Source organism: Ursus maritimus, unplaced genomic scaffold, assembly GCF_017311325.1.
Source record: "Ursus maritimus isolate PB19 unplaced genomic scaffold, ASM1731132v1 scaffold_34, whole genome shotgun sequence".
Classification (NCBI taxonomy): Eukaryota; Metazoa; Chordata; class Mammalia; order Carnivora; family Ursidae; genus Ursus; species Ursus maritimus.
The window spans coordinates 14,949,274-14,962,751 of record NW_024426008.1 but is presented as its reverse complement, the minus strand read 5'-3'; the positions used below and the strand labels follow the sequence as shown (position 1 = coordinate 14,962,751).

General features: G+C 40.3%; 1 protein-coding gene across 1 annotated transcript in view; it reads right to left on the bottom strand.

Moving 5' to 3' along the window:
- Window positions 1–12,619, bottom strand: part of LOC103663347 (retinal dehydrogenase 1) — a 56,557-nt gene extending 43,938 nt beyond the window's left edge. Inside the window, exons 1-2 of the mRNA XM_040620239.1 lie at window positions 12,470–12,619; window positions 135–239 (exon numbers count right to left, since the gene is read on the bottom strand). Coding sequence (XP_040476173.1) covers window positions 135–239; window positions 12,470–12,535 — 171 coding nt within the window. The 5' untranslated portion in view covers window positions 12,536–12,619. The remainder of the gene's footprint in view (window positions 1–134; window positions 240–12,469) is intronic.
- Window positions 12,620–13,478: the final 859 nt, after the last annotated feature.

Sequence of the window (13,478 nt, the reverse complement as noted above, 5' to 3'; positions counted from 1 at the left end):
AGGTACCAAGGAAAATGCCCCAGATGGCCCCAGAAAGGGTATTGTCATGACCTGTTTACTTCCAGCTGTGGTGGGTGTGGGAGCTCAGCATGGGGGGAAACAAAGACAGCTAGCATAAGTGCTGGGAAACCCACCTTATCTCCTTCTTCTACTTCACAGAGTTTCTCCTCGGTTGCAGGATTAAAGACAGGAAATTTCTTGCCACTCACTGAATTATGCCACTCATTGTTTATGAAAATCTGTAGAGAGAGAGAGAGAAAGGAGGTAAGCAAACCTTTAAATATGCAGCAAATTTGAGAAATTCTTTTATAAACTGAGAGCATTATAAAATACCTAAGCGAGGTCAACATTAAAACCTTCACGTACCTCCTCCCACCCTGCGAGGTACTTTCGGCTGTTCACAACATTTACACACGCGTCCACACACGTGTGTGTGAGCACACACACACATATTAAAATAAATACTTCAAAATTACACTGAGGTACAAGGTCATGTCAACCCTGGAAAATACAGACTGGAGAAAAACCATCTAGAAAAAGTGCTCCTATCCGAGTTGGAGGCAAGAGCAGAGGCTTTGGTGGCTTTAATCTTTATTAATCTTAATTTTTCACTTCAGATTCTGAATGTCCTCATGTCGGGCTGCTGGTGATTGGGTATCATAAGTGACTGTTTTCTGATCCTTTATTTTACTATTTTAAATGTAGCGTGGAGGGTGGTTTTAAAAGAAGTTTGCTTAGAAAAAACTTGCCTAGTGACATGTTTTTACTGACTTTTTCCAGGCATAAGGGTTTTATTCTTTTAAAGAGATTATGTAATCACTGATTTGTCCTCAGATAAAATCAGGCACTAGATTTCTTAGTGATATCTAAGAGACATGCGTCTAAAGAGACAGATGGGTCTAGAAACATGGGATTTTGTTCTGTGTATAAAAGAACAGAAATACAAAAAGTGTTAGTATGTCGTTTAAAAAGTCGGAGTTTCACCTTTTGCTGCCCTGAACTTCTGCTTCATTATGGAGCCTACTAGGGCTTTGGTATGTCATTCACCTTTTACTAGAGTGAAATGTTTTACAAAGCCTAATTAAGAAGTATTGTTTGCGGTAAAGTTATGTTTTGTTTCTCTGGCAAAAGCTAGAATTTCTTCTTCCTCCTCTCGTTTCATTATTTCTTGATTATTCTCCTTTTGCTTATTCGTTTTGAAATATAAATATTGTCGTAAGTATGCTACTGAACTTTATGTATTACAACTTTCTATTAGATTTGTCATTACAACGTGACTTAGTCTATTTAATTGTGAATCAGAGGGAGTTGATACACGCAGTTTTCAATGAACAGTGTCATCTGCACTGGATTTTTTACATATCTCTTAATTCAGACACGTTCCCTTACTTGATATTTAAAGATAAGTTATTAAGAGTGCAGCCCTGAGGGAGGAGGTATTGAAACACTGCCCCCTCCAACCAAGGTTTAAATTTGTTGCTATACTAAATACAAACCAGTTAGCTATTAAAAATTCCCCAGTGGTGACTATCAAGGTTATACATTTTTAGTTTAATTATTTATATTATGTATATTTGAAATAACAGCAGTCTTTAAATTAACCTGTGAGTTTATATTAACTTAGCTATTCTATCGAGTAGTGTCCATAACATAGTTAAATATTTAGTCACGTTCATAAAATCTATATTACCATGTATCCCTAATGCTTAAGTAGAATGAATTCTATATTCTGTGATTTATAACATTATTTAGACAGTCTGTTTTCCAAAATATTTCCCTGCTCTCCTAAGCTTCCATCACAAAATTTGTCACTTTTTTAAAAAGTCATTTTTAAATGTCCCCCCTCTCTCCTAGACTGTAAACTTGGTCAGGTAAGGTCAAGGACAATGTTTGTCCAGTTTTCTGGTTTATCCTCAGTGTCCAATACAGTCCCAGTCCTCAAATGATTTTTAGAATTCTTGAATAACTAACTTAAAATTCAATCAAGAAACCTATAATCGAGTAGCTACACATGGGTAAGACTTATAATATTCTGCACATGGGCACACTATGATACTTGTGATTTTGCTGAAAAAAAAAAAAAAAACAAAAAACAAAGGGAAGACTGAGCCTCCATATTTGCTATTCACACCAATACAGTTAACCGTGCGTCAGAACAACATCATCCCAGGATTTAGAGGAGTTCACAAAATTGTAGTGCCAGCCTGGAATTGACAGGAAGAAGACGTGAGCGTGAGTAAATGAGGGAGCAGCTCAAGTGAGGAGACTAGACCTCCAAGGACCATATGTGGGGGTGTGGGAAAGGATAATGGGATGCAGATGAAAGCCACACAGTTCCCACTGTCCTTCAAGAAAAATGTGTTGGCATCTGAGTTCAACTTGAAGAAAGATGAATTCAGATTAAGATACCGATTTGCCCAACGTCTGTCAGGGTGAATCAGCATTCCAGCTCTCATGAACACATTTTGCAGAATCCTGTAAGTAGGCTTGAGGCAAGTGCTTTCCTTTATACATCTCTGCCCTTCCTTTTTTGTGCTTTTCTTCCCGAAGGTTGGCTGGGAAACAGCAGAGTCAACATGTTCCAAATGCAGCTCACTGTCATCCCTAGCTCTGCGCTGCTCGTTAGCCCAGACTACAGTTCTATAGTTTGCACATTCTCTCTCTCTCTCTCTCTCTCTCTCTGAATTGAAGGTTGTATGTTGGGTAAAACCAATACCTGAGACATCTGGAAGGTACTGTGGGGGAAGTGTGAAAGAGTGAGTCCCTGCCTTCAAGGGGCTTATAATCAAAGAAGGGACTGTATGCACATCGAGATGGGATAGTAAAGAATTGAAGGTTGTATGTTGGGTAAAACCAATACCTGAGACATCTGGAAGGTACTGTGGGGGAAGTGTGAAAGAGTGAGTCCCTGCCTTCAAGGGGCTTATAATCAAAGAAGGGACTGTATGCACATCGAGATGGGATAGTAAAGAATTGAAGGTTGTATGTTGGGTAAAACCAATACCTGAGACATCTGGAAGGTACTGTGGGGGAAGTGTGAAAGAGTGAGTCCCTGCCTTCAAGGGGCTTATAATCAAAGAAGGGACTGTATGCACATCGAGATGGGATAGTAAAGAATTGAAGGTTGTATGTTGGGTAAAACCAATACCTGAGACATCTGGAAGGTACTGTGGGGGAAGTGTGAAAGAGTGAGTCCCTGCCTTCAAGGGGCTTATAATCAAAGAAGGGACTGTATGCACATCGAGATGGGATAGTAAAGAATTGAAGGTTGTATGTAGGGTAAAACCAAAGCAGTGCTGTAGTCAGTACATTCCGGAGTGGAACCCACGAAAGGGTAGGCAATGGGCGAGAAGAATGCATCCCTGAAGGACAGTATTGGACTGATGGAAAGAGCAAATGAGCAAAGGAAGGTAACACTCTTGGGATACATATAATACAGGGAAGAGATGAGCCCCAAGCAGAGAGTTTGTGGAAACAAGTCACAGATAAGTTTCGAGGACGAAAAGGCAGTTTGTGGTGAACCTTGATCCGCAGAGGGGGATGGCTGGACCTATTCTGGACGTTGTAAGGGTGTGACAGGGTCAAAAGGATGTTTAAGGAATGTTGATGTGAATGTACCCAAAATAGATTTGAAGTAGAACGACCAGAATCCTGGGAGATTAGCCGGGAGACGATTTTCGCATTCCAGGCATGTGTTTGTTCATAAGGCTTCAGAGTAGATAGAATGAGAGCAGTAGTCTACAACTACGAAATGTATGCGTTCTCCCCTGAACAGAAGACTTTCGGCATAAAAACAGAACCAGCTTAGTGAAATGACCAAGCTGGTTATAAGGGTCAAATATTGCACCTTCCTGTTCTTCCTCTATTTTTCTGTTTTAATTTTGTGGGCCTTACATTTGACATTTGCCTTTCAGCTCACTGTGTGACCAAATGTTTGTGAGTAATCATCCTTCCCGTTATATAAAATGGTTATGTGGAGAAGTGTAGGCTAATGGATGTTTGGTATAATCATTATGAAACCTATTTTAGGCCTGTTGAAATGATCTATCATTGCGACAACCTCATTTTCTATTTGCTGTGTGACTTTAGCAAGTTTAGGGGGAAAGGGATTATCCCATAAAAGTAAAAAAATAAAAAAAAATAAATCTTGGATCCCATTTAACTACTATATGAACCACATTCTACTTATGAGTTTCAGACTCAGGATACTTTTGAATAACATATGTACACTAGACCTCAGCTTAAAGTTCATAATATTGATTGGGAATTACAGATTCCTAAGCATGCTCTTAGATGTCACGTGCTTCTTGTTGGGGGAAACAATCAATGGGAGTGTTGAAGAAACTTAAAAATTGATTTTTACCCTTTACATTTTAGATATGCCAGCCTTTAAGGGATGTTTCATGACCTTTGATTAAAAAAAAAAAGGGGGGGGCCATTTCCTGAATGCAGTTTAATGTCCAAGAATAAGTCATAATTTGGGGGGAAAAAAACCTTTCCAGAATAAAAATGATTATGTCTTTATGCGATTGGTATAAAGCCACAATTCTAAATAAATAAGCCCTTTCCTCAAAATATTTCTGACTTGGATCAAGCTGAAATTAACTAATAGGCAAAATAAAACCTATTAGCTTTGCCTGTTGGTATAAAATTTTGGAACCTGTTGGCTTAAAGGGGAGAGAGCCCCTGACTCCCTCCAGTAGCTATTCAGGGTGCCCTAAATTCACATCTCTTCAGGGCTGCAAGAGGGCGAGTGGCTCTAGATGCTATAGGGGAAGCCAGTGCCTTCTTGGTGGCAGAGAGATTTTTAACAGATCACATTGTCAGTGCACGCAGGATTTCTTTTAAGATACACCAAGGGTGAGGAAGGTGATGGAATTCCCCATATTATGTCTCCTGTGTGAAGTTTCAAACCTGAGAGCCTGGGTCACAGCATGTGCAGTGATGGGTGTTGTTGTAAATGGACAAGCAGGGATGTGTGCTGTAAATGTGTAAACCTTTTCTCAGCATTAGGCACTTCAAACAGTACCAAAGACTTTGGGGGGTTAAATAAGAAGACAGAGGATGAAGAATGAGAGGCCGAACAAAAGTCAGGTAGAGGTGTTAAACATTTAAAAGAATCAAAGCTAGATCTCTGGCAACTACTTTCATCCCAAACCCTGAGGCAGTAAAGCAAAATGTTGAGACTGAAATTAAAAAAAAATCTGAAAGGAAATTAAGGAGGAAATAACAGATGGGAGGAAAATATTTAACTCGAGTCAAAGGAATGAAAACAACACGAGAGTGACCAAAACAAAAGTAGGGTAAATAAAATTTTCCTTTCATTTCTGTTTTATATTATAGTCTGACTTCAGTAACATGAATGTATACTCTTTTTCTCTTGTTGTTTGGAAAACCCCTCAGCTTTTTCAACTCGGGAAAAGAAAAGATGTTAAAGCATGTCTGTTTTGAGCCACATCTTCACTATATCCCACAGATGACAAAAAAACTTGTCAAGGATCTCTGTACGTCATGCATACCCTGTATAACAGAGGTAAAATGGAGATTCACCAGAAAGTTCTGTACATTTTTTATATTCCACCATATCAAGATTCAATTGCTTGCATGTAAGCCTTCTTCCTTCTAAAGAAAGTGCCCAAAGAGAGCATAATTCAGTTATTTGTTGTTTGTATTCTTTCAATTTCTTATTAAGTACCAGAAAAGCAGTGGAAATAGTCACATGATGGGACCTGGGTGGGGGGGTGGCTAGTTGCTCAGGCAAAGTTTTGCGATCTGTGATATTTGTCCAGATTCGTAGGAAACAAATTTCCATTAACACTTTCAACATTACAATAAAGTCATCAGGTAGAGATATGATGATATATAATCAGAAAAATCAAATATTAAAACCACTTGACATCCCTTGCAAACAATGTTTTTGGGAGATTTTGATACACACATGTATTCAAAATATAACGGTGTTCTGGAACCTGCGTTCACACCAATATCTACTTCTCTGATTTGTCTATTAGTAGTGGTTTTAATTATGAAGCCACTATTGCTCCTGTTCTTTTAAACATGGCTCTATGTTGCTATTTAAACCTGGTAACTGTATAAAGTAGTTGGCCACAATTATACTAGCACCAGGAAAACCCAAACCGTTGCTACCACCACCACCACGCCAAGCCAGGTAATTGCTACCTAGAGACAAATATATCACCATTTTATCAATGCTTGTATTCCCATGAGGTTTCTTTCATGCAGATCTGTATTACATCATTCCACAGATTACCCATGCCATTTCAGAGGCAGAACTTTAACTTTGGGTTCCTCTTCAATGGAGCTGTTCCCCATAATCCTTAAGCGCTTTCTCACCCAGCCTCTCATTCTGGTAAGCAGTTAATGACAAATTCAGTAGGTGAAGTCCAATTTAAAGAAGTCTTGTGAACACTTGCAGCAGTGAGACCCCTTCTGAAACGGGGCCAATACGATCCCTTAGAGCCTGTGTTGTTTACTTTAGGATTGCTATTGATTAGATTCCTTGAAGCAGGCAGGTGCCAGAGAACAAAACGATTGGCCAAGACAGCAGTCCTCGGAGATGAGCTAAAAACACTGCATTTGCAGTGAAGGATTACCTCCCAGGTGCAAATCAGTGGTTGGTCCCACCATGGGTTTGTGGCCACCATCTGGTTCCTGTTGGACTCAGGCACTCTCTGAAGGGGAAGGTAAGTGATTCTGACCTGGCTGGGTGTGAGTGGCTTTCTGAGAGAAAGAAAAGTCAGTTCCCTAAGGAACTAGATGGTGGTCTTTGCAGGTAAACATATGAGGTTGACCCTGAACTCTTAGACCATTGCTGCTGGTCAGCAGACCACCCTTGGAGTGGCATCAGCAAAATCTGGAAGCCTGTTAGACATGCAGACTCTCAGACTTCACCTCAGCCAAAAGAATCAGAATTTGCATTTCAGCAAGAACCCTCCCTGATTCCTGTGCATATTCAAATGAGAAAACTGCTACCCTAGAGTATCTCCTCTCTGGCAGGACCACCTGTCTGGGGATCTCGTGCCCACATCATACGTCTTCTCTCATCATCCCAATTTCCACTCTCTCAGTCAGAGCAAGGGATGAATGATACAAATGAAGCTATAGGTATGAAATCACTTGTTACTGACAACCCAGTAGGATTTGAGTACTACCACCGTCTTTAGTAGGCGCCTCCTAAGGGCTGTGTGACCTGGAGCGAATCACCTAAGATCTCTGAACTCAGGTTCCTCAGCTTTAAAACGGGACACTACTAACATGTTCGAACTCCCTTCCAGTGGCTCATTATGAGCCTCAGATGAGCTCCATAGATGAGAGAGTTTTAAACTACGGCAGGCGTTGCCGCGAACATTGGGAGTGGAATCATTTGAGAACTGTGGGAGTCATCCTGGGCAGGAGAGGGTTAACAGGACCCGGGGCCCCAAGCGCCTAATAAGCACTGGGCAGTTTCCACAAATTACTTCGCTTAATTCTCAGGGCCACTTTCCAAGGTAGTTATTATTCCCAATTTACAGACAGGGGAACTGACACTCAAGGAGATTAGAAGCCTGGCCAAGGTCATACTATCAAATAAGTGGAAGGGCTGGAACTCGAAGCCGGGTTTATCTTAAGCCTCTGTACCTGCCGACCATCCGGGTATTTGTTCGTCTGCTTCCAAGCCGACCGCAAACAAAATACTGCTTCAGTCAGAACGGAGTTAAAAACAGTGCACAAATGAAAGTAGTACCTCAGCACAATCGGCTCGGTCTTGGGCGGAAGGAAGCCCTGTCCTGCTTGAAGGCCCCCTCAGTGTTGGTTTCCCTCCCACCACATCCCCAGGCAGTCCGGCCAAGGCCTCTAGCTCCAGCCTCACCCGGTCTGTTCTTTGCCTCCCTCACTTTACGACAACCATGGCGACTTTACGACAGCCATGGTGGCCCTTTCGGTAGTCGTGAACACGGCCGGCTTTTGCCTGCAAACAGCTTTGCACGTGCACATGCCATTATCTTCAGATCTTTGTCCCCCACCCCGCGCGCCCCCTCCAGGTCACTTCGTGCTCTGCATCCCTCAGGCGCCCCCTAAAATGTCCCTTTCTTAAAGAGATCTTCCCTTAAAGCTCATGGAAAGAAAGCTCTTCCCCGTATTTCTTAGCTTTCAGTTGTCCTCTCTTTAGCATTTATCATAATTTATGATTCGGTATTCACATACTTGCTTGATTTCTTCACCCTTCAGAAACAGAAGCTCCCTAAACCCTGTTAGCCTCTTTCTACCATAAGACCAAGCAGAAAGCGGTTATTCAGTGACTTGTTAACTACGTGGAAGGAAAAACAAGAGATGGGAGTAAATGAATCGGGTAGTGGGAAATGCATCTGGTGTGAATTTGTTCGCTGTAAGAATCTAAAAAGGTGATAATGGTGCCTAGTGCATAGTATGCAATGATTCATCACTCTCCCCTATCAAAAAGATATCTTTAACCGCAATGTGTTAAACAACCATACCAGAAATTTAGGAAAGTAATGTCTTACTCCAACCAAAAGTTACTCTGTAGGAGTTGAAAAAACATAGTTCCGATAAAAATGGCACACCTATTTCCAAATCCTGTACCTCGCAGTCCCTCCCAGCCCAAACCCCACCTTTTCAATCAAACCGGTATGTCTGTTTGCTTCCAGGCTTCCTTATTGTTCTCTTTTTCTAAGTTGGCCTGGGAACAACTGAGCTGCAGCTGGAAAGCCTCATGGTCATCAGGAATCAGAAATGGACAGGAATCAGGAATCAGGAATGGACAAATGGGAGTCAGAAAAAAGGAGGACAGAATAAGATTCCAACAAGTCCACGTCCCCGTGTAATGATACTGATCTTCGATAAGCCACTTGGTGTGAGACCTCAGACTACCCCCATATGAAGTCTAGTTTTGTAACTTTCTAGCTGCATGATTTAAGGCAAGTTACTTAGCCACTCTAGTCCTCAGCCTCCTCATCTACAAAACAGGAAGAGGAACCTCCTCACTGGGTTATCCTGAGAAGTAAACAAGTCATTGCAAGTAACTTAAGCAGTCATTGATACAGTGTAAACACATGAATTTTAGCTATAATTATTTCCTGTGTGTATGTGCCTGTGTCTGTCAGTGCATGAAATGTCATTAGCAGATGAAAATCATTTCTAGTAGGAACATCTTATTGTTCAATGAGTAAAATTTAGGAGTTACGTTAAACATTTGGGGTTTGAATCCTGTCTGAGAAAGCTTGTCTTCTTGAATTTTCTATTTGTCTTTTTATTATTATTACCAAGGTAAAAAACAAAAAAACAAAAAACAAAACAAAAACAACACAGTGTCGTGAAGGGAGAATGGAAGACGAAATTACCGAATCCTTTAAGAGAAATTTTTTGATCCCTGAAATCTTGGATAAACTCTCAGGACTTTGCACCAATGAGACCCTTGTCAGGTGGGGCATGACTGTGCCAGAAAGAATGGCAGGAAAACTTGGAGAAAAGAACAAGATGAGAAGAACACTCATGAGAGGAAATAGATCTTGGAAAGTCTGAGTAAAAGAGGATTCTGAAAAATTGGAAAGAATTCAGAAAAATAAAGAGGACCGGGGTAGCCAATGTTATCAATCACTTCCCATATGCCAGGCACTATTTCAAATGCTTTATATGCATTAAATGCATTTAATGCTTTCATCTACTTTAGGAAATTGGCACCTTTATTATTCCCATTTTACACATAAGGAAACTGAGGCAGAGAAAGGTAATGCAGTTTGCCCAATGATCACGTAAGTTTTGAAGAAACTCTTCATTTAAAGGCTCAATAAAATGGGTGAGCTGGCAGGTGTGGGATTCATTTAGAACTGGAAAGGGGAAAAATGAGGTTAGAAATGGGATCCAAGTTTATGTGGATTTATAATGATGTTATTGAGGTTTTAAATCCTAAAAATGTTTGTAACATTTTAGAAACTATTTCTTAACCCTGATCTCTGTTTTATCCACAACAATAAAAACATAATCTACTGTACTAGAGAATAATTCATAAAAGATATGCAACAATGACTTCTTCTGTTTAGGTGAAAAGCAGTCTCAGATTTGAGAGCACGTAGTTCTACCATAGCTGTAATAAATTTTTGTTACTCAACCCTGTTGGTCTCTTCTCTCCACCTTGCCCCAACGACCAATATATTTCTAGTGATAATAATGAAGGACATTAACATAGTAAGAGAAAAATAATACAGAGTTTAGGGGCTGGCCATAGAAGGTAATTCCACAGATGCTATAAAATCCTTGCTTACTTGGTTTGCAACCAGGAAACTTAGTGGATAACAGTCATTTTTCCAACCCCTCTTGCAAGTGCAAATCCAATACAATTCTTCAGTGGGGCACAGTAAAAAGCAAATGCAAAGGCATTTGAGAAAGCTCACCCATTTAGATTTAATTACATACATACCTGGTGTCCTCCCAAGTGTGAAAATGGTGTAACCAATAAATCAGACAATAAAATGCTATCTGAGCAGAACAGATTTATAGAGAAGATAGAAGAGCAATCAAAACTCACTCCCTTGCATTGGGTGTTTCTACCCAGAAAGTTCTTAAACGCAAGAGCAAATGGTTGCTGCCCTTTGAATCATGCCTTCTTTTGAACACTTAGGGCCATCATTTTCCTTAGAGGGGTGTTCTCGTCTAACGGCTTTGACGTGAACAGGATTCCAATCTTAAAAACCATCTCTCTGTGTTAAAGGATCACTAGATCTGTGTTTGTATGCTAGATTTTAAGGACGATCTCATCTGTCCATTACTGTTTCTTCCATGCTCAGTTTAGAGCTACCAAATGAAGCATCATTTAGTAGAAAGAATATTTCACTTCAGAGCTTCCTCAAGATACACGAACAGAGAAGACTGTGAACTTCTGCAAAGCCAAATTTTTAAAAATGTGACTTTCAGACGACCACAATATCTTCCCAAGTAGTGTCATAGAAAAAAAACAAAAAGACTCTATAGTAACAGTAATGAGATAATTTTCAGTCATTGCCAATGATTTTGACATTTACGAAATGCATTCTTAAATGTGCCTGCTTTAGATTGAAATTTCTTGTGAATGACCCATTTGAAGGAAGGAAGTTGGAAAGACTGGAGTCTGGTCATCTTTCGGGCACATCTCTGCCAAGTGCAGATTGTTGGAGGGTGTGGACTCACCACATTTTCCATGTTCTCATTTGGAATAAAATTAAATGAAAAAAATGTTTTCCCTTTTAATAAAACCTCATAAAAATAATACCTTACTACACATTATAGCTGCTGATCAATCATGTTAAAGGCACAATCTGATCTCTGCAGACACTTTCCTAAGGAAAAGAACCAGTCAGCTGAGCAACTTCCTCATTTGCTGTGCGTATGAAAATGAAGCCATAACAGACCTTATGTTACATCCATGGTTTTTAGAAAGGGAATAAATAAACACTAGCAGGGCTTTTACTTCATCATGAAATTATAAACCATCCATGGTTACAAGTAAGGGAGTAAATAAACAGTAGCGGGGCTTTTACTTTATCATGAAATAATACTGCTCTTGATTTTTCACTGGCTAATTCGGAAGGAAAATGACTCTCCCTGAGTGGGAAGGATTCTATTCCGACCTTGCTTTCTGCAATCTACCATAAAGCCAATTTAAGTGATTTTGTTCAGATTGGTTTGTTTGCTTGTTTTATCTGTTTGGGAGTTCTAGACTCTGACAGGAAAGCAGGCATATAACAATGAAACAAAGTTTCGAGATACTTTTGCACAGCTCAAACTGGATCTATTTCCTTGTTCTCCTAGTTTGTGGGTTTTTAAGTCTGGATCTGCTCCTCTTCTTGTCTCTCTAAATATTTATCAGTTAACAATTACGCATCTGCTCCAGTGGCAACACACTTGGCTGAAGAAAGAAATAAGAATGCTTTCTTTGCCCCAAATATGCTAAACAATGCAAGTCCATTTGGCGTTTTTGAAACAGCAGCTTTCATCAAATTATCAGAGGTAGGTCCTTCGATTTTGACACTCATTAAACATACAGAAAAACCCCGTTACTTCAGCATGCGGTTTCTCCTTAAAAAAAAAAAAATCATTTCCTATTTGTTTGGTTCTTTCCAGTAAGTTTTTCTAGTTAAGTATTCGCCTCTCTTACCAGACATGCTGAGCAATGCTGAAGGTAACAGAACTGCTTAGTAAAAGTCTATGGAACCCTGGGGCAAGAACCTTTCACCAGAAGAGAATGCCTTTCACTTAGACACATTCTAAGAAATAAATTTATGAAACGTTGCCTGATACGATTCAGAAATCATTATCTGAACAAGACACTAAGCCCAAACCTGCATTTTGCAAGCCTTTTATTTTTGTATGTGCAAAGGGCTCTTTGCAAAAGTTAACTCACATTGACCTTTTACGCTTTCAACACGTGTCGTTTTTATAAACCTGAGGCAAAGCAGCAAATATAAATTGTACTAACCTTCGTATATTTATATGTCAAATTGGCGAGTGGGGCAGGTACGTCTGGCATGCCCGAGGACGACATTTCTGGTTCGGCTCCTGGAACACGGGTCACAGGCTCAGCGGATTTGGTCCTGATAGAGCCCTTGGCTTTATTTGTTCCTTTTTATCTGCACAGGCTAAGGTCTATTTGCATACTGCACTATGATTGGACGAACAAACTCTGAGGAAAAAGAAAACGACACTACTTATTTGTAACACCTAGGGCAGGGAGCCCTTGACTCTAAACTTAAACCCATAAGAAACCAGCTCTCCAGCTTTGAAACTGCAGCTGGAGACAGGGCACTATTTGCAGGCAAATTAATTTTCAAAGCTGAAACCTGTGATAAGAATATGCAGGGCAGCTGCTCTGGTCACTAAGGCTAATTTGAGTTTTTGGCTTTTCATGCTTTTTATGCTACTGTGAAACTTTCCGTCCTCCGACAGACTTGGACTCAGAGAATTTGAGTCTCAAAGGGGACTTGTTCTCAGTAGCCGCTGGTGAGGAGAGAGGTCCCTGGTCAGGTGTCTTCGGGACAATGCTGTCAGCGAATCAGCCCAGGTCCCAGAAAAGCAGAGTGGGAAGAGTCCCTCTGGATAGACCCGACCCCAAGTCAGCATTACAAGATCCAACCAATCCAGTGTATTTTCAGTGGGTAAGCAGACCTACTGTGATTTCACAAGCTCTAAATGATCCTTATGTTACAAAGGGGAATAGAAAGGTCAGCAGGATTTTTACGGCTCTCACGAGTCCACTGTCACACAGTTACCACAACAGCAAGATGGCAATATTGTCTGTTAAAACCATCTAAAATGAAACTAACCTCGGGTTTCAGAAGTTGGCTCTGTTTATCAATGATTGATACTGGCAATTGTGCAAAAAGAAGATTTAAACAGGACGCTGAGTAATTCGGTTCCTTAAAAATGAGTGTTTCAAGCCGGGAACGTTAAAAAAGAATGTTTAACTGTAGTCCTCCCATGTTAAACAC